This window comes from Bombina bombina, chromosome 2, assembly GCF_027579735.1.
Source record: "Bombina bombina isolate aBomBom1 chromosome 2, aBomBom1.pri, whole genome shotgun sequence".
Lineage (NCBI taxonomy): Eukaryota > Metazoa > Chordata > Amphibia > Anura > Bombinatoridae > Bombina > Bombina bombina.
Window position 1 is genome coordinate 531,771,320 of NC_069500.1, and position 18,275 is coordinate 531,789,594.

At 41.5% G+C, this 18,275-nt stretch overlaps 1 protein-coding gene across 2 annotated transcripts in view; it reads right to left on the reverse strand.

Moving 5' to 3' along the window:
* IPO4 (importin 4) overlaps positions 1-18,275 on the reverse strand; it is a 722,238-nt gene that overhangs the window by 567,009 nt on the left and 136,954 nt on the right. For both annotated transcript variants that reach the window (XM_053702364.1, XM_053702363.1), the window contains exons 11-12: positions 12,045-12,098; positions 11,640-11,749 (exon numbers count right to left, since the gene is read on the reverse strand). In XM_053702364.1, coding sequence (XP_053558339.1) covers positions 11,640-11,749; positions 12,045-12,098 — 164 coding nt within the window. The remainder of the gene's footprint in view (positions 1-11,639; positions 11,750-12,044; positions 12,099-18,275) is intronic.

The window sequence follows — 18,275 nt, forward strand, 5'->3', positions numbered from 1 at the left end:
TCCTCTGCCATCCTCCTGTGACGAAAGGCAAAGAATGACTGGGGGATGAGTGAAGTGGGGGAAGTATTTAAGCCTTTGGCTGGGATGTCTTTGCCTCCTCCTAGTGGCCAGGTTCTTAATTCTCAATAGTAATGAATAAAGCCATGGACTCTCCTCCCCTTTAGATGGAAAAACTTAAATCATAAGCAGAAGAATCAAACTGAGACAGCTGCCTGAAGAACTTTTCTACTAAAGACTGCTTCAGAAGAAGCAAATACATCAAAATGGTAAAATTTAGTAAATGTATGCAAAGAAGACAAAGTTGCTGCTTTGCAAATCTGCCCAAAAAGTGGCAACTGATCTAGTAGAATGAGCTGTAATTCTCTGAGGGGGAGACTGTCCCGTCTCTAAATAAGCCTTGTGAATCAAAAGCTTTAACCAAGAAGCCAAAGAAATGGCAGAGGCTTTCTGACCTTTTCTAGGACCAGAAAAAACAACAAATAGACTAGAAGTCTTCCTGAAATCTTTAGTAGCTTCGACATAATATTTCAAAGCTCTTACTATGTCCAAAGAATGCAAAGATCATTTAATAGTATTCTTGGGATTAGGACACAAGGAAGGAATAACAATTTCCCTACAAATGTTGTTAGAATTCACAACCTTAGGAAGAAATTTAAACAAAGTCCGCAAAACAGCCTTATCCTGATGGAAAATCAGAAAAGGAGACTCACAAGAGAGAGCAGACAATTCAGAAACTCTTCAAGCTGAAGAGATAGCCAAAAGAAACAACACTTTCCAAGAAAGTAGTTTAATACTAAAAAGAATGCATAGGCTCATGAGGAGGAGCCTGCAAAGCCTTCAAAACCAAATTAAGACACCAAGGAGGAGAGATTGATTTAACAACAGGCTTGATATGAACCAAAGCCTGAACAAAACAGTGAATATCAGGAAGTTTAGCGATCTTTCTATGAAATAAAACAGAAAGAGCAGAGATTTGTCCCTTCAAGGTACTTGCAGACAAACCTTTATCAAAACCATCCTGAAGAAACTGTAAAATTCTAGGAATCCTAAAAGAATGCCAAGAAAATTTATGAGAAAAACACCATGAAATATAGGTTTTCCAAAAACGATAATAAATCTTCCATGAAATCTTCCATGAAACAGACTTACGAGCCTGTAGCATAGTATTAATCACTGAGTCAGAGAAACCTCTATGACTATGTACTAAGCGTTCAATTTCCATACCTTCAAATTTAGCGATTTGAGATCCTGATGGAAAAACTGCCCTTGAGACAGAAGGTCCGGCCTTAAAGGAAGTGGCCAAGGATGGCAACTGGACATCCGGACAAGATCCGCATACCAAAACCTGTGAGGCCATGCTGGTGCTATCCAAAACACATGTGATTGTTCCAATATGATCTTGGAGATCACCCTTGGAAGAAGAACTAGAGGCGGAAAAATGTAAGCATGTTGGTAAAACCAAGGTACTGCTAACGCATCCACCATCTCCACCTGAGGATCCCTGGACCTGGAAAGGTACCTGGGAAGCTTCTTGTTTAGATGGGAAGCCATCAGATCTATTTCGGGGAGACCCCACATCTGAACAATCTGACAAAATACATCTGGATGGAGAGACCGCTCCCCTGGATGTAAAAAGACTGAGGACTGAGATAATCCGCTGCCCAATTGTCTACACCTGGGATATGTATCACAGAAATTAGACAGGAGTTGGATTCCGCCCAAGAAATTATCCGAGATACTTCTTTCATCGCTAAAGGACTGCGAGTCCCCCCTTGATGATTGACATATGCCACAGTTGTGATATTGTCTGTCTGAGAACGAATGAATAATTCTCTCTTTAATAGCGGCCAAGCCTGAAGAGCCCTGAAAATAGCACAGAGTTCTAAAATATTGATTGGTAACCTCGCCTCTTGAGGATTCCAAACTCCTTGTGCTGTCAGAGACCCCCAGACAGCTCCCCAACCTGTGAGACTTGCATCTGTTGAAATCACAGTCCAGGCTGAACGAACAAAAGAGGCCCCTTGAATAATCTGATGATGAACTAAACACCAGGACAGAGAGAGTTGAATGTTGGGATTTAAGTATATAAACTGTGATATCTGAGTATAATCCCTGCACCATTGATTCAGCATGCAAAGCTGCAGAGGTCTCATGTGAAAACGAGCAAAGGAGATCGCGTCCGATGCTGCAGTCATGAGACCTAAAACTTAAATGCACATAGCCACTGAAGGGAATGATCGAGACTGAAGGTTTCAACGGGTAGAAACCAATTTCATTTGTCTCTTGTCTGTTAAAAACAGAGTTATGGACACTGATTCTATCTGGAAGCATAAAAAGGTGTCCCTTGTCTGAGGAATCAAGGAACTCTTTGGTAAATTGATCCTTCAACCATGTCTTTGAAGAAAGAACACAAGTTGATTCGTGTGAGATCCTGCTAAATGAAAAGACTGGGCCAGTACCAAGATATCGTCCAAATAAGGAAACACCACAATACCCTGCTCTCTGATTACAGATAGAAGGGCACCGAGAACCTTCAAAAAGATTCTTGGAGCTGTTGCTAGGCCAAATGGAAGAGCAACAAACTGGTAATGCTTGTCTAGAAAAGAGAATCTCAGAAACCGATAGTGGTCTGGATGAATCGGAATATTTAGATATGCATCCTGTAAGTGTATTGATGACATGTAATGACCTTGCTGAACAAAAGGCAAAATAGTCCTTATAGTCACCATCTTGAAAGTTGGGACTCTTACAAAATTATTCAAAAACTTCAGATCCAGAACTGGTCTGAAAGAATTTTCCTTCTTAGGGACAATGAATAGATTTGAATAAAAACCCAGACCCTGTTCCAGAATTGGAAATGGTACAATCACTCCTGAAAGCTCCAGATCTGAAACACACTTCAGAAAAGCCTGAGCTTTCACAGGATTTGTTGGAACGTGAGAAAGAAAAAAATCTTCTCACAGGAGGTCTTATTCTGAAACCTATTCGATACCCCTGAGAGACAATATTCTGAATCCAATGATTCTGAATGGAACCTGCCCAAACGTCTTGAAATAATTTCAATCTGCCCCCACCAGCAGAACTGGATCGAGGGCCACACCTTCATGCAGTCTTGGGGGCTGGCTTTGGTTTCTTGTAAGGCTTGAATTTATTCCAACTCGATGATGGCTTCCAATTGGAGCCAGAGACTTTAGGGCAAGGAGTGGTTTTCTGTTCTCTATTCTGACTAAAGGAACGAAAACGATTAGAAGCCATGTCAGCATTCCATGATTTGGGCCATAAAGCTCATCTAGCTAAAATTGCCAAATACATAGATTTAACATTAATCTTGATGATATCAAAAATAGCATCACAGATAAAATGATTAGCATGTTGAAGCAAACGAACAATGCTATGCAAATCAGTCTTTTTCCCATTGTGCTAAGCTATCCAACCAAAAAGTTGATGCAGCTACAACATCAGCCATAGAAATGGCAGGTCTGAGCATATAGCCAGAATGCAAATAAGCTTTCCTTAGGTAAGATTCAATCTTCCTATCTAAAGGATCCTTAAAAGAGGTACTATCTTCCATAGGAATAGTAGTACGTTTAGCAAGACTAGACATAGCCCCATCAACCTTAGGGACTTTTTCCCAAAACTCTAATTTAGCCACTGGCAAAGGATACAACTTTTTAAACCTTGAAGAAGGAACTAAAGAAGTACCAGGCTTAGACCATTCCTTAGCAATCACATCAGAAATAGCATCAGGAACAGGAAAAACCTCAGGAGTAGACACAGGAGGTTTATAGACAGAATTTAAACGTTTACTGGATTTATTATCAAGAGGACTAGACTCCTCAATATCCACTGTTATTAACACTTCTTTTAACAAAGAACGAATATACTCAATCTTAAAAAGATAAGATGATTTATCAGTGTCAATGTCTGAAGTAGGATCTTCTGAGTCAGAGAGATCCTCATCAGAGGAGGATATATCAGTATGTTGCCGGTCATCACAAATTTCATCAGTATTATGAGAAGTTTTAAAAGACCTTTTACGTTTATTTGAAGGCGGTATAGCAGCCATAGCGTTCTGTATCGCTTCAGCAATATAATTTTTCATATCAACAGGGATATCATGTACTTTAGATGTTAAAGGAACAACAGATACTGTACTAGCACTAATAGAAACCTTTTCTGCATGCGAAAGCTTATCATGACAACTGTTAAATACTACAGCTGGAGATATAATCTCCACTAGTTTACAACAGATACACTTAGCTTTGATAGAACTGTGTTCAGGCAGCATGGTTCCTACAGCAGCTTCTGAGACAGAATCAGATTGAGACATCTTGTAAAAGGTAAAAAAAGAAAAAATAACATAAAACAGAAATATCTTATTTCCACATATAGCAGTTTCAGGAATGGGGAAAAATGCAAAAGCTAAAATTGGCAAAAAAGCAAATAGCATAGCCCTCTGAGCATAAAGAATGCAAAGAGCATATAGGAAGCGAGGTAAAATAAAACTAATTTTTTTTGGCGCCAAGTATGACGCACAACGCAAAAAGAAGTTGAGATTTTTTTTTGGCGCCAACAAACATCCGAAAATGACGCGATTCGCGTCATAACACAATTTCATGCCAATAACCTAGCGTCAAATAAAACGCAGGAAATGACGAACTTGCGTCATGACAGACGCACATTCGCAGCCAAAAAATTTCTCACAACAAGAATGACGCAATAAATAACAGTATTTTGCGCCCTCGCGAGCTTAATTGCCCGCAAGTTTCCAAGAAAAAAATAAGTCAAATTGAAAAAACTGAATTTATGCTTACCTGATAAATTACTTTCTCTTGCGGTGTATCCAGTCCACGGATTCATCCTTTACTTGTGGGATATTCTCATTCCCTACAGGAAGTAGCAAAGAGAGCACACAGCAAAGCTGACCATATAGCTCCCCCTCTAGCTCCACCCCCCAGTCATTTGACCAAAGGTTAGGAAGAAAAAGAGGAAACCATAGGGTGCAGTGGTGACTGTAGTTTAAACAAAAAATTTTTTACCTGACTTAAATGCCAGGGCAGGCCGTGGACTGGATACACCGCAAGAGAAAGTAATTTATCAGGTAAGCATAAATTCTGTTTTCTCTTGCAAGGTGTATCCAGTCCACGGATTCATCCTTTACTTGTGGGATATCAATACCAAAGCTTTAGGACACGGATGAAGGGAGGGAACAAGACAGGTACCTTAAACGGAAGGCACCACTGCTTGCAAAACCTTTCTCCCAAAAATAGCCTCCGAAGAAGCAAAAGTATCGAATTTGTAAAATTTGGCAAAATTATGCAGTGAAGACCAAGTCGCTGCCTTAAAAATCTGTTCAACAGAAGCCTCATTTTTGAAAGCCCATGTGGAAGCCACTGCTCTGGTAGAATGAGCAGTAATTCTTTCAGGAGGCTGCTGGCCAGCAGTCTCATAGGCCAAACGGATGATGCTTTTCAGCCAAAAGGAAAGAGAGGTAGCAGTCGCTTTCTGACCTCTCTTATTACCAGAATAGATAACAAACAAGGAAGATGTTTGTCTGAAATCCTTAGTTGCTTGTAAATAGAACTTTAAAGCACGAACTACATCAAGATTGTGTAATAGACGTTCCTTCTTCGAAGATGGATTAGGACACAGAGAAGGAACAACTATTTCCTAGTTAATATTCTTGTTAGAAACAACTTTAGGAAGAAAACCAGGCTTGGTATGCAAAACTACCTTATCTGCGTGGAACACCAGGTAAGGTGAATCACACTGTAAGGCAGATAATTCTGAAACTCTTCGAGCAGAAGAGATAGCTATCAAAAACAAAACTTTCCAAGATAACAACTTAATGTCTATGGAATGTAAAGGTTCAAACGGAACCCCTTGAAGAACTGAAAGAACTAGATTCAAACTCCATGGCAGAGCCACAGGTTAATAGACAGGCTTGATACTGACTAAAGCCTGAGCAAACGCTTGAACGTCTGGTACCTCTGCCAGACGCTTGTGTAATAGGATAGACAAAGCAGATATTTGTCCTTTTAAGGAACTAGCTGACAATCCTTTCTCCAGTCCTTCTTGGAGAAAAGACAATATCCTGGGAATCCTAATCTTACTCCATGAGTAACCCTTGGATTCACACCAACAAAGATATTTCCGCCATATCTTATGGTAGATTTTCCTGGTGACAGGCTTTCTAGCCTGAATCAGAGTATCTATAACTGACTCAGAGAACCCACCCTTTGATAGAATTAAGCATTCAATCTCCAAGCAGTCAGACGTAGAGAAACTAAATTTGGATGCTTGAACGGACCCTGTATTAGAAGATCCTGCCTCATTGGCAGTGTCCATGTTGGGACAGATGACATGTCCACTAGGTCTGCATACCAAGTCCTGTGTGGCCACGCAGGCGCTATCAGAATCACCGAAGCCTTCTCCTGCTTGATTCTGGCAACCAGACGTGGGAGGAGAGGAAACGGTGGAAAAACATAAGCCAGATTGAAGGACCAAGGCGCTGCTAGAGCATCTATCAATACCGCCTTGGGATCCCGGGACCTGGACCCGTAGAGAGGAAGTTTGGTGTTCTGACGGGACGCCATCAGATCCAACTCTGGGGTGCCCCATAGCTGAGTCAGCTGGGCAAATACCTCCGGGTGGAGTTCCCACTCCCCCGGGTGAAAAGTCTTAGAAAATCCGCCTCCCAGTTGTCTACTCCTGGGATGTGAATTGCTGAGAGATGGCAGGAGTGATCCTCCGCCCACCTGATTATTTTGGTTACTTCCGTCATCGCTAGGGAACTCTTTGTTCCCCCCTGATGATTGACGTAAGCTACAGTCGTGATGTTGTCCGACTGAAATCTGATGAATTTGGCCGCCGCTAGTTGAGGCCATGCCTGAAGAGCGGTGAATATCGCACTCAGTACCAGAATGTTTATCGGGAGAAGAGTTTCTTCCCGAGACCATAAGCCCTGAGCTTTCAGGGAGTCCCAGACCGCACCCCAGCCTAACAGACTGGCGTCGGTCGTTACAATGATCCACTCTGGCCTGCGGAAACATATTCCTTGAGACAGGTGATCCTGAGACAACCACCAGAGAAGAGAATCTCTGGTCTCCTGGTCCAACTGAATTTGAGGAGACAAATCTGAATAATCCCCATTCCACTGTTTGAGCATGCATAGTTGCAGTGGTCTGAGGTGTATCCGAGCAAAAGGGACTATGTCCATTGCCGCAACCATTAGTACGATTGTCTCCATGCACTGAGCCACAGATGGCCGAGGAATGGAATAAAGAGCTCGGCAAGTAGTTAAGAGTTTTAGCTTTCTGACCTCCGTCAGAAATATTTTCATTTCTACCGAGTCTATCATGGTTCCTAGGAATGGAACTCTTGTGAGGGGGGAGAGAGAACTCTTTTTGATGTTCACCTTCCACCCGTGAGACCTCAGAAAGGCCAATACAATCTCCGTGTGAGACTTGGTTCTTTGGAAAGTTGACGCCTGAATTAAGATGTCGTCTAGGTAAGGCGCCACTGCTATGCCCCGCGGTCTTAGAACCGCCAGGAGGGACCCTAGCACCTTTGTGAAAATTCTGGGAGCAGTGGCCAAACCGAAAGGAAGAGCCACAAACTGAAAATGCTTGTCCAGAAAGGTGAACCTGAGAAACTGGTGATGATCTTTGTGGATAGGAATGTGCAGATATGCATCCTTTAGATCCACGGTAGTCATATATTGACCCTCCTGGATCATTGGTAAGATTGTCCGAATGGTCTCCATCTTGAATGATGGGACTCTGAGGAATTTGTTTAGAATTTTGAGATCCAGGATTGGTCTGAAAGTTCCTTCTTTTTTGGGAACCACAAATAGGTTTGAGTAAAACCCCAGTCCTTGTTCTGCAATTGGAACTGGGTGGATCACTCCCATTGTATGTAGATCTTCTACACAGCGTAAAAACGCCTCTTTCTTTGTCTGATCTGTAGACAGACGAGAAATGTGGAACCTTCCCCTTGGAGGAGAGTCCTTGAATTCAAGAAGGTATCAATGGGCTACAATCTCTAATGCCCAAGGATCGTGTACATCTCTTGCCCAGGCCTGAGCAAAGAGAGAGAGTCTGCCCCCTACTAGATCCGGGCCCGGATCGGGGGCTACCCCTTCATGCTGTCTTGGTGGCAGCTGCAGGCTTTTTGGCCTGTTTACCCTTATTCCAGCCCTGGTAAGGTTTCCAGTTTGCCTTGGGCTGTGAAGCGTTACCCTCTTGCTTTGCAGCCGGAGAGGATGAAGCGGGGCCGTTCCTGAAATTGCGAAAGGAACGAAAATTAGCTTTGTTCTTTGTTTTAAAGGCTTTGTCCTGAGGGAGAGCATGGCCTTTTCCCCCGGTGATATCTGAAATAATCTCTTTCAATTCAGGCCCGAATAGGGTCTTCCCTTTGAAAGGAATGTTCAAAAGCTTGGATTTAGACAACTCATCGGCCGACCAGTACTTTAGCCATAGCGCCCTGCGCGCCAAAATGGCGAAACCTGAATTTTTCGCCGCTAACATAGCTATTTGGAAAGCGGAGTCAGTGATAAAAGAATTAGCTAGCTTTAGAGCCTTAATTCTATCCATAATTTCCTCATATGAGGTCTCCGTCTGGAGCGAGTCTTCCAGCGCCTCAAACCAGAAAGCAGCTGCAGTAGTTACAGGAATAATGCAGGCAATAGGTTGGAGAAGAAAACCTTGTTGAACAAAAATTTTCTTAAGTAAACCCTCTAACTTCTTATCCATAGGGTCTTTAAAAGCACAACTGTCTTCAATTGGTATGGTTGTGCGTTTAGCTAGTGTAGAAACAGCCCCCTCCACCTTAGGGACCGTCTGCCACGAGTCCCGCATGGGGTCAGATATGGGGAACATTTTCTTAAAAACAGGAAGGGGGACAAAAGGGACACCTGGCCTATCGCACTCCCTAGTAACGATATCCGCAATCCTCTTAGGGACCGGAAACGCATCCGTGTAAACAGGGACCTCTAGGTACTTGTCCATTTTACACAATTTCTCTGGGATCATCAAAAGGGTCACAGTCATCCAGAGTAGCTAATACCTCCCTAAGTAAAACACGGAGGTGTTCTAGTTTAAATTTAAAAGCCAATGTATCTGAATCTGTCTGGGGAGGAACCCTTCCTGAATCAGAGACTTCTCCCTCAGACATCAAATCCCTCGCTCCCACTTCAGAGCGTTCTGAGGGTATATCGGATACGGCTACCAAAGCGTCAGAATGCTCATAATCTGTTCTTAAAACTGAGCTATCACGATTTGCAGGTAACACGGGCAGTTTAGATAAGAAGGCTGTAAGAGAATTATCCATGACTGCCGCTAAGTCTTGTAATGTAAAAGGGTTAGACGCACTAGAGGTACTAGGCGTCGCTTGCGCGGGCGTAACTGGTTGTGACACTTGGGGAGAGGCAGACGGGCTACCCTCGTTACCTTCAGTCTGAGAATCATCTTGGGCCACATTCTTAAGTGCAACAATATGATCTTTAAAGTGTATAGACATATCAGTACAAGTGGGACACATTCTGAGAGGGGGTTCCACCATGACTTCTAAACACATTGAACAAGGATTTTCCTTAGTGTCAGACATGTTTAACAGACTAGTAGAGTACACAAACAGGCTTGGAAATCACTTTAATCAAATAAACACAATTTGAAAAAAACGTTACTGTGCCTTTAAGAGATAAAAAGAGCACACAATTTTACAAAACAGTGAAAAATGCAGCAATCTTTCTGAAATTTTCACAGTATGTAGCTAAAGCCTTAATAAGATTGCACCCCAAGTTTCAAAACGATTAACCCCTTAATGCCCAAACCGGAGCAGCATAAAGCCAACACCTGGTTAAATCACTACAGCACCTTGCCACAGCCTTGCTGTGGCCCTCCCTGCCCTTAGGGATCAGATTTGGGGGAATATAGCTTCTTTTAGGCCCTCAAACATCAGCAGGACCCTCCATGTGAAACAGCATGAACTTATCTGCAATTCTAAGTGCGCATCTGAGGCGCAAAATTAGGCCCCTCCCACTCTACTCCGGAGCTGTGAGGCCTAGTAAATCACTCCTAAGTGACTATAAAAAACAGCCATGTGGTAATAACCCCAGAAAAAAAACGAAAAGGGCTTGCAAAGTGTCTTGCAAAACGATTTTCCTTAGCCAAACAATCGATTGCCCTGAATAAGTGTCAACCAGTATATTAGCCCTATTATGTAAGCATTCAATTCCTTACTAAGTCTGTGAACATAGCTTACCCTCCCCTCATGGGGATATTGTCAGTCTCTTCTAGCATTATCTCAGTCTTGTCTAGAAATAAATGACTGAACATACCTTATTGCAGATCACCCTGCAAACTGTTCCCCCCAACTGAAGTTTTCTGGTACTCCTCAGTCCTGTGTGGGAACAGCAGTGGACTTTAGTTACAACATGCTAAAATCATTTTCCTCTCAGCAGAAATCTTCATCACTTTTCCTGCTAGAGAGTAAATAGAACAAACTGGTACCATTTAAAATAACAAACTTTTGAATGAAGATAATAAAACTACAATTCTAACACCACATTCACTTTACACTCCCGAGAGAGACCCTAGTGCTTAGAGCCAGCAAAGAGAATGACTGGGGGGTGGAGCTAGAGGGGGAGCTATATGGACAGCTTTGCTGTGAGCTCTCTTTGCTACTTCCTGTAGGGAATGAGAATATCCCACAAGTAAAGGATGAATCCGTGGACTGGATACACCTTGCAAGAGAAAAAGACTATACCCTAGGTAAGACAAACTTCCTAAAACATGATTCCCATTACTAAACTGCTGGACTGCAAAGGGAAATATACATAGACCTGACTCATGGCAAATATAAGCAAAATACATATATTTAAAACTTTATATTAATACATAAAGCACCAAACCATGGCTAAGAGTGTCCTAAGTAATATTACATAAAGACACCCATCCACATATAGCAGATAGCCAAACTAGTACTGAAAGCTATCAGCAGAGGTAATGGTATATAAAAGTATATCGTCAATCTGGGAGGTAGGAGATGAATCCCAACTACCGATAACAGCGAACCCTTGAAAAGATGTCCCGCAAGGAAAACCATAAAATCAATTAGGCGATACTCTCTTCACATCCCTCTGACAAACACTGTACTCTGAGAGGAATTGGGCTTCAGAATGCTTAGAAGAAATCATAAATATCAAGCACAAACTTACTTCACCACCTCCATAGGAGGCAAAGTTTGTAAAACTGAATTATGGGTGTGGTGAGGGGTGTATTTATAGGCATTTTGAGGTTTGGGAAACTTTGCCCCTCCTGGTAGAATTGTATATCCCATAGGTCACTAGCTCATGGACTCTTGCCAATTACATGAAAGAAATTTGGGTTTCATGTCCCTTTAATGAAAGAGGATGTGCCCTTTAAACTGTGTAAAGCAGAGTGTGCTGAAGCATCTGTCATTTTGAAAATAAGCTCTCCCCTTTTGGCCAGAGTAAAGTATATAGGGAAGCAAGAAAAAGACATCAATTTGACACAGGAGAGAAAAATGCAAAACTAACAGCCAAAAGGGGGAAGGTATGTATCACATAGACTGAAGAAATCCATCAAACAGTTGGAATCAAACTGAAAAACACTTACTTTTTACGAATGTAGTCTGCACAACCCTCACTGAGAACAGCTAGACACAACAGACCGGCTTTCCGCTGGTAGGGGTTTGTACTTAGGAGACAAGGCTCCATAAGCGGAGACTTGGGAAGAAAATAACAAGCATATTAAGGATAGTGAGACCTCTTAAAAGGAAGGAAAAAAGAAAAAATAGGACAGAAGGTGCTTTGAATAGGATAGAAATTGAAAATAAAGGGACATAGATGATAGGAATTACATAGGTAAAGCAGAGAATAACAAATACAATAAATATATGAAACTGTAAAATAATAAAAAAAAGAATGGACAAACTAGCAGAAGAGAGAAAAAATAACATGTGGAAGAAAGTGAAAAAGAGGAAAGTATATTATTCAAAGCAAAATAAGAAAAATAAATTACCAGATGGGGGATGAGTTTTTCAGGAGACAGATGGAGAGCCAGCATATCAATCACCTGAAAAACAGAAGATATTTTATATACAAACACAATAGTTTATGTATACGTGTGTGTGTGTGTGTGTGTATATATATATATATATATATATATATATATATATATATACACACACACATATATATATATATATATATATATATATATATATACACACACTGTGTGCAGAATTATTAGGCAAATGAGTATTTTGACCACATCATCCTCTTTATGCATGTTGTCTTACTCCAAGCTGTATAGGCTCGAAAGCCTACTACCAATTAAGCATATTAGGTGATGTGCATCTCTGTAATGAGAAGGGGTGTGGTCTAATGACATCAACACCCTATATCAGGTGTGCATAATTATTAGGCAACTTCCTTTCCTTTGGCAAAATGGGTCAAAAGAAGGACTTGACAGGCTCAGAAAAGTCAAAAATAGTGAGATATCTTGCAGAGGGATGCAGCACTCTTAAAATTGCAAAGCTTCTGAAGCGTGATCATCGAACAATCAAGCGTTTCATTCAAAATAGTCAACAGGGTCGCAAGAAGCGTGTGGAAAAACCAAGGCGCAAAATAACTGCCCATGAACTGACAAAAGTCAAGCGTGCAGCTGCCAAGATGCCACTTGCCACCAGTTTGGCCATATTTCAGAGCTGCAACATCACTGGAGTGCCCAAAAGCACAAGGTGTGCAATACTCAGAGACATGGCCAAGGTAAGAAAGGCTGAAAGACGACCACCACTGAACAAGACACACAAGCTGAAACGTCAAGACTGGGCCAAGAAATATCTCAAGACTGATTTTTCTAAGGTTTTATGGACTGATGAAATGAGAGTGAGTCTTGATGGGCCAGATGGATGGGCCCGTGGCTGGATTGGTAAAGGGCAGAGAGCTCCAGTCCGACTCAGACGCCAGCAAGGTGGAGTACTGGTTTGGGCTGGTATCATCAAAGATGAGCTTGTGGGGCCTTTACGAGGATGGAGTCAAGCTCAACTCCCAGTCCTACTGCCAGTTTCTGGAAGACACCTTCTTCAAGTAGTGGTACAGGAAGAAGTCTGCATCCTTCAAGAAAAACATGATTTTCATGCAGGACAATGCTCCATCACACACGTCCAAGTACTTCACAGCGTGGCTGGCAAGAAAGGGTATAAAAGAAGAAAATCTAATGACATGGCCTCCTTGTTCACCTGATCTGAACCCCATTGAGAACCTGTGGTCCATCATCAAATGTGAGATTTACAAGGAGGGAAAACAGTACACCTCTCTGAACAGTGTCTGGGAGGCTGTGGTTGCTGCTGCACGCAATGTTGATGGTGAACAGATCAAAACACTGACAGAATCCATGGATGGCAGGCTTTTGAGTGTCCTTGCAAAGAAAGGTGGCTATATTGGTCACTGATTTGTTTTTGTTTTGTTTTTGAATGTCAGAAATGTATATTTGTGAATGTTGAGATGTTATATTGGTTTCACTGGTAAAAATAAATAATTGAAATGGGTATATATTTGTTTTTTGTTAAGTTGCCTAATAATTATGCACAGTAATAGTCACCTGCACACACAGATATCCCCCTAAAATAGCTATAACTAAAAACAAACTAAAAACTACTTACAAAAATATTCAGCTTTGATATTAATGAGTTTTTTGGGTTCATTGAGAACATGGTTGTTGTTCAATAATAAAATTAATCCTCAAAAATACAACTTGCCTAATAATTCTGCACTCCCTGTATATACACACACACACAAGCATACAGACATATATCATATCTTCAATGTGAATAGAGAAAAAAAAGAATTCCAATGGGCACTCACTTAATAGACTTTTATTGAACCAATATCTAAAAAGTGAAAAAGTACCAAAAAGATGCAAAAACAATTAAAAAAAGGAAACAAAGAGTTCCCATGTATCACTCTCTGTTAACCTGGAAGAAGATACAAATTGTATCTATAGTTCAAAAATGAAATGCTTACTAGCGACTAGTGTAAGACTAGTGTAGGAGCATATTACAGGATAAAGAGGCCCATTGTGAATTATTCAGCGACCACAAAACTGTTCCTGCAAAATTACAGTCTATGATTACGTGAGTCACCGCAACCGGTTGTAATCAGGAGTGGGCTTATCGTTATATCCTTACGCTGAAAAACTTAAATTGTTTTAAAAATATTAGGGCATTATCCACTGCATATAATATTCATATGAACGGTTAAGCTATATTCAAAGCATGCACCATAATTAATATAACAATCCAAAGAGACAAAGACAGGCGAATGCCTGAGGCGCGTTTCACCTGAACTTTTTCAAAGGAGTACGCAGCCCCGTTAGTGTCCTATATTTATTTGCTCTGTATCCAATCAACTCGTCATAACAATACACACCTCTGAAATGAGAGATTTCTATTGGATTTAAAAGGGGACCAATCATCCGCTCCCATATGTTTGTTACTACAACGCCCCCATATCCCGTCATGTGGGGTGTGTATTGGTTTGCGGATATTGATTGGTTACTAGGTCGCTGACAATATCTCATATCTCCTACATACTTTAGATTGCAGCTGCATTGTAGGCAATATATGATATTTTTGGACCGACAGTTAAAGAAACTATTAATCTTTCTAACCCCATTAATTATATACAACAACAGTTTTCACATTAAGTATATATATATATATATATATATATATATATATATATATATATATATATATATATACAAAAGGAACAGGACCCACACATATATGTTCCCTTATTACCACATTTTGGCTTCGTTTGGTTCTTTACAAAATGGCTGTTTACCAATTGTTCTCAGAGTAGGCGCTCTGCACCAGCTGGTTTGTATCCTTCTCCCCCAAATACTCCGCAAAGGTGGTGTCACATTTTAGAATATTGATATGTTTATTCAGAATTCTCTCAATTTCATATGAGCTTGAATTGTAAGTACTAACGTGTCCTATTGTCAAAAAGTCTTTACCCATGTTTCCTGGGTGTGAATCATGTTCTTAAAACTCTATAGAAAGCCTTCTTTACCAGCTTTCTAGGGTATCCCCTTTCCTTGAAGCTGTTTTTCAATTCCTTGGCCCTAATTCTGAAGTCACTAATATCTGAGCAGTTTCTCCTTACTCTCAGAAATTCACCAAAATTGACTGCTCTTTTAGTAGAGTGATGATGATTACTTGCATATCTAAGGAGAGAGTTAGTAGATGTCTCTTTTCTGTACAAGTCTGTCATTATATTTATACATGATCAGTATACAAGGAGAGATGATTGTCACTAAATACCACATCATGTTCCCACCAACCTAGATAAATATTAGCAAAGGTTGTGCACAGGCTGTTCCCATAGCAGTCCCACTTAGTTGAAGATAACATTTATCGTCAAACACAGTAATTTTATGTCTGAGTACAAAATCCAAAAATTCTATAAAAAAAAAAACTGCTGCATTCTGCACTCATGTCATTCTGCATTTTTTTTTAAATATTTGACTTCATGTTGAATCGAGGTATAGAGGGAATCTACGTCACAGGTAACCAGGACAGTGTCAGCGTCCAGACTAATACCATCTACCCTATTAAGGACTTCCATGGTGTACCTGACGTATGATGGTAGAATCTCTACAATATGTTGCAACCTAAATATTTACTCGCTCTTTCCAACAGATTGCCAATTTCAGACACGATAGGTCGGCCTGGAGGGATAGTTCTAGTCTTATGAATCTTAGGCAATAGATAAAAACAAAATTTATGCTTACCTGATAAATTCATTTCTCCTGTAGTGTGGTCAGTCCACGGGTCATCATTACTTCTGGGATATTATCTCCTCCCCTACAGGAAGTGCAAGAGGATTCACCCAGCAGAGCTGCTACATAGCTCCTCCCCCCTACGTCACCTCCAGTCATTCGACCAAAGGACCAACGAGAAAGGAGAAGCCGAAGGGTGTAGTGGTGACTGGAGTATAATCCAAAAAATTTTTTAGCCTGCCATAAAAAACAGGGCAGGCCGTGGACTGACCACACTACAGGAGAAATGAATTTATCAGGTAAGCATAAATTTTGTTTTCTCCTGTTAAGTGTGGTCAGTCCACGGGTCATCATTACTTCTGGGATACCAATACCAAAGCAAAAGTACACGGATGACGGGAGGGACAGGCAGGCTCTTTATACGGAGGGAACCACTGCCTGAAGAACCTTTCTCCCAAAAACAGCCTCCGAAGAAGCAAAAGTGTCAAATTTGTAAAATTTGGAAAAAGTATGAAGAGAAGACCAAGTTGCAGCCTTGCAAATCTGTTCAACTGAAGCCTCATTCTTAAAGGCCCAAGTGGAAGCCACAGCTCTAGTAGAATGAGCTGTAATTCTTTCAGGAGGCTGCTGTCCAGCAGTCTCATAGGCTAATCGTATTATGCTACGAAGCCAAAAAGAGAGAGAGGTAGCCGAAGCTTTTTGACCTCTCCTCTGACCAGAATAAACGACAAACAGGGAAGACGTTTGACGAATATCCTTAGTTGCCTGTAGATAAAATTTCAGGGCACGGACTACATCTAGATTGTGTAGCAGACGTTCCTTCTTCGAGGAAGGATTAGGACACAAAGATGGAACAACAATCTCTTGATTGATATTCCTGTTAGTGACCACCTTAGGTAGGAACCCAGGTTTAGTACGCAGAACTACCTTGTCTGAATGAAAAATCAGATAAGGAGAATCACAATGTAAGGCAGATAACTCAGAAACTCTTCGAGCCGAGGAAATAGCCATTAAAAACAGAACTTTCCAAGATAACAACTTGATATCAATGGAATGAAGGGGTTCAAACGGAACACCCTGTAAAACATTAAGAACTAAGTTCAAACTCCATGGCGGAGCAACAGTTTTAAACACAGGCTTGATCCTAGCTAAAGCCTGACAAAAAGCTTGAACGTCCGGAACTTCTGACAGACGTTTGTGTAAAAGAATGGACAGAGCTGAAATCTGTCCCTTTAAAGAACTAGCAGATAACCCCTTTTCTAAACCTTCTTGTAGAAAAGACAATATCCTTGGAATCCTAACCTTACTCCATGAGTAACTCTTGGATTCGCACCAATATAAGTATTTACGCCATATTTTATGGTAAATCCTTCTGGTAACAGGCTTCCTAGCCTGTATTAAGGTATCAATAACTGGCTCAGAAAAACCACGTTTTGATAAAATCAAGCGTTCAATTTCCAAGCAGTCAGCTTCAGAGAGAAGTTAGATTTTGATGTTTGAATGGACCCTGGATCAGAAGGTCCTGTTTCAGAGGTAGAGACCAAGGCGGACAGGATGACATGTCCACTAGATCTGCATACCAAGTCCTGCGTGGCCATGCAGGTGCTATTAGAATCACTGATGCTCTCTCCTGTTTGATTCTGGCAATCAATCGAGGAAGCATCGGGAAGGGTGGAAACACATAAGCCATCCCGAAGGTCCAAGGTGCTGTCAAAGCATCTATCAGAACCGCTCCCGGATCCCTGGATCTGGACCCGTAGCGAGGAAGCTTGGCGTTCTGACGAGACGCCATGAGATCTATCTCTGGTTTGCCCCAACGTCGAAGTATCTGGGCAAAGACCTCCGGATGAAGTTCCCACTCCCCCGGATGAAAAGTCTGACGACTTAAGAAATCCGCCTCCCAGTTCTCCACTCCCGGGATGTGGATTGCAGACAGGTGGCAAGAGTGAGACTCTGCCCAGCGAATTATCTTTGATACTTCCATCATTGCTAGGGAGCTTCTTGTCCCTCCCTGATGGTTGATGTAAGCTACAGTCGTGATGTTGTCCGACTGAAACCTGATGAACCCCCGAGGTGTTAACTGGGGCCAAGCCAGAAGGGCATTGAGAACTGCTCTCAATTCCAGAATGTTTATTGGAAGGAGACTCTCCTCCTGATTCCATAGTCCCTGAGCCTTCAGAGAATTCCAGACAGCACCCCAACCTAGAAGGCTGGCGTCTGTTGTTACAATTGTCCAGTCTGGCCTGCTGAATGGCATTCCCCTGGACAGGTGTGGCCGATAAAGCCACCATAGAAGAGAATTTCTGGTCTCTTGATTCAGATTCAGAGTGGGGGACAAATCTGAGTAATCCCCATTCCACTGACTTAGCATGCACAATTGCAGCGGTCTGAGATGTAGGCGTGCAAAAGGTACTATGTCCATTGCCGCTACCATTAAGCCGATCACCTCCATGCATTGAGCTA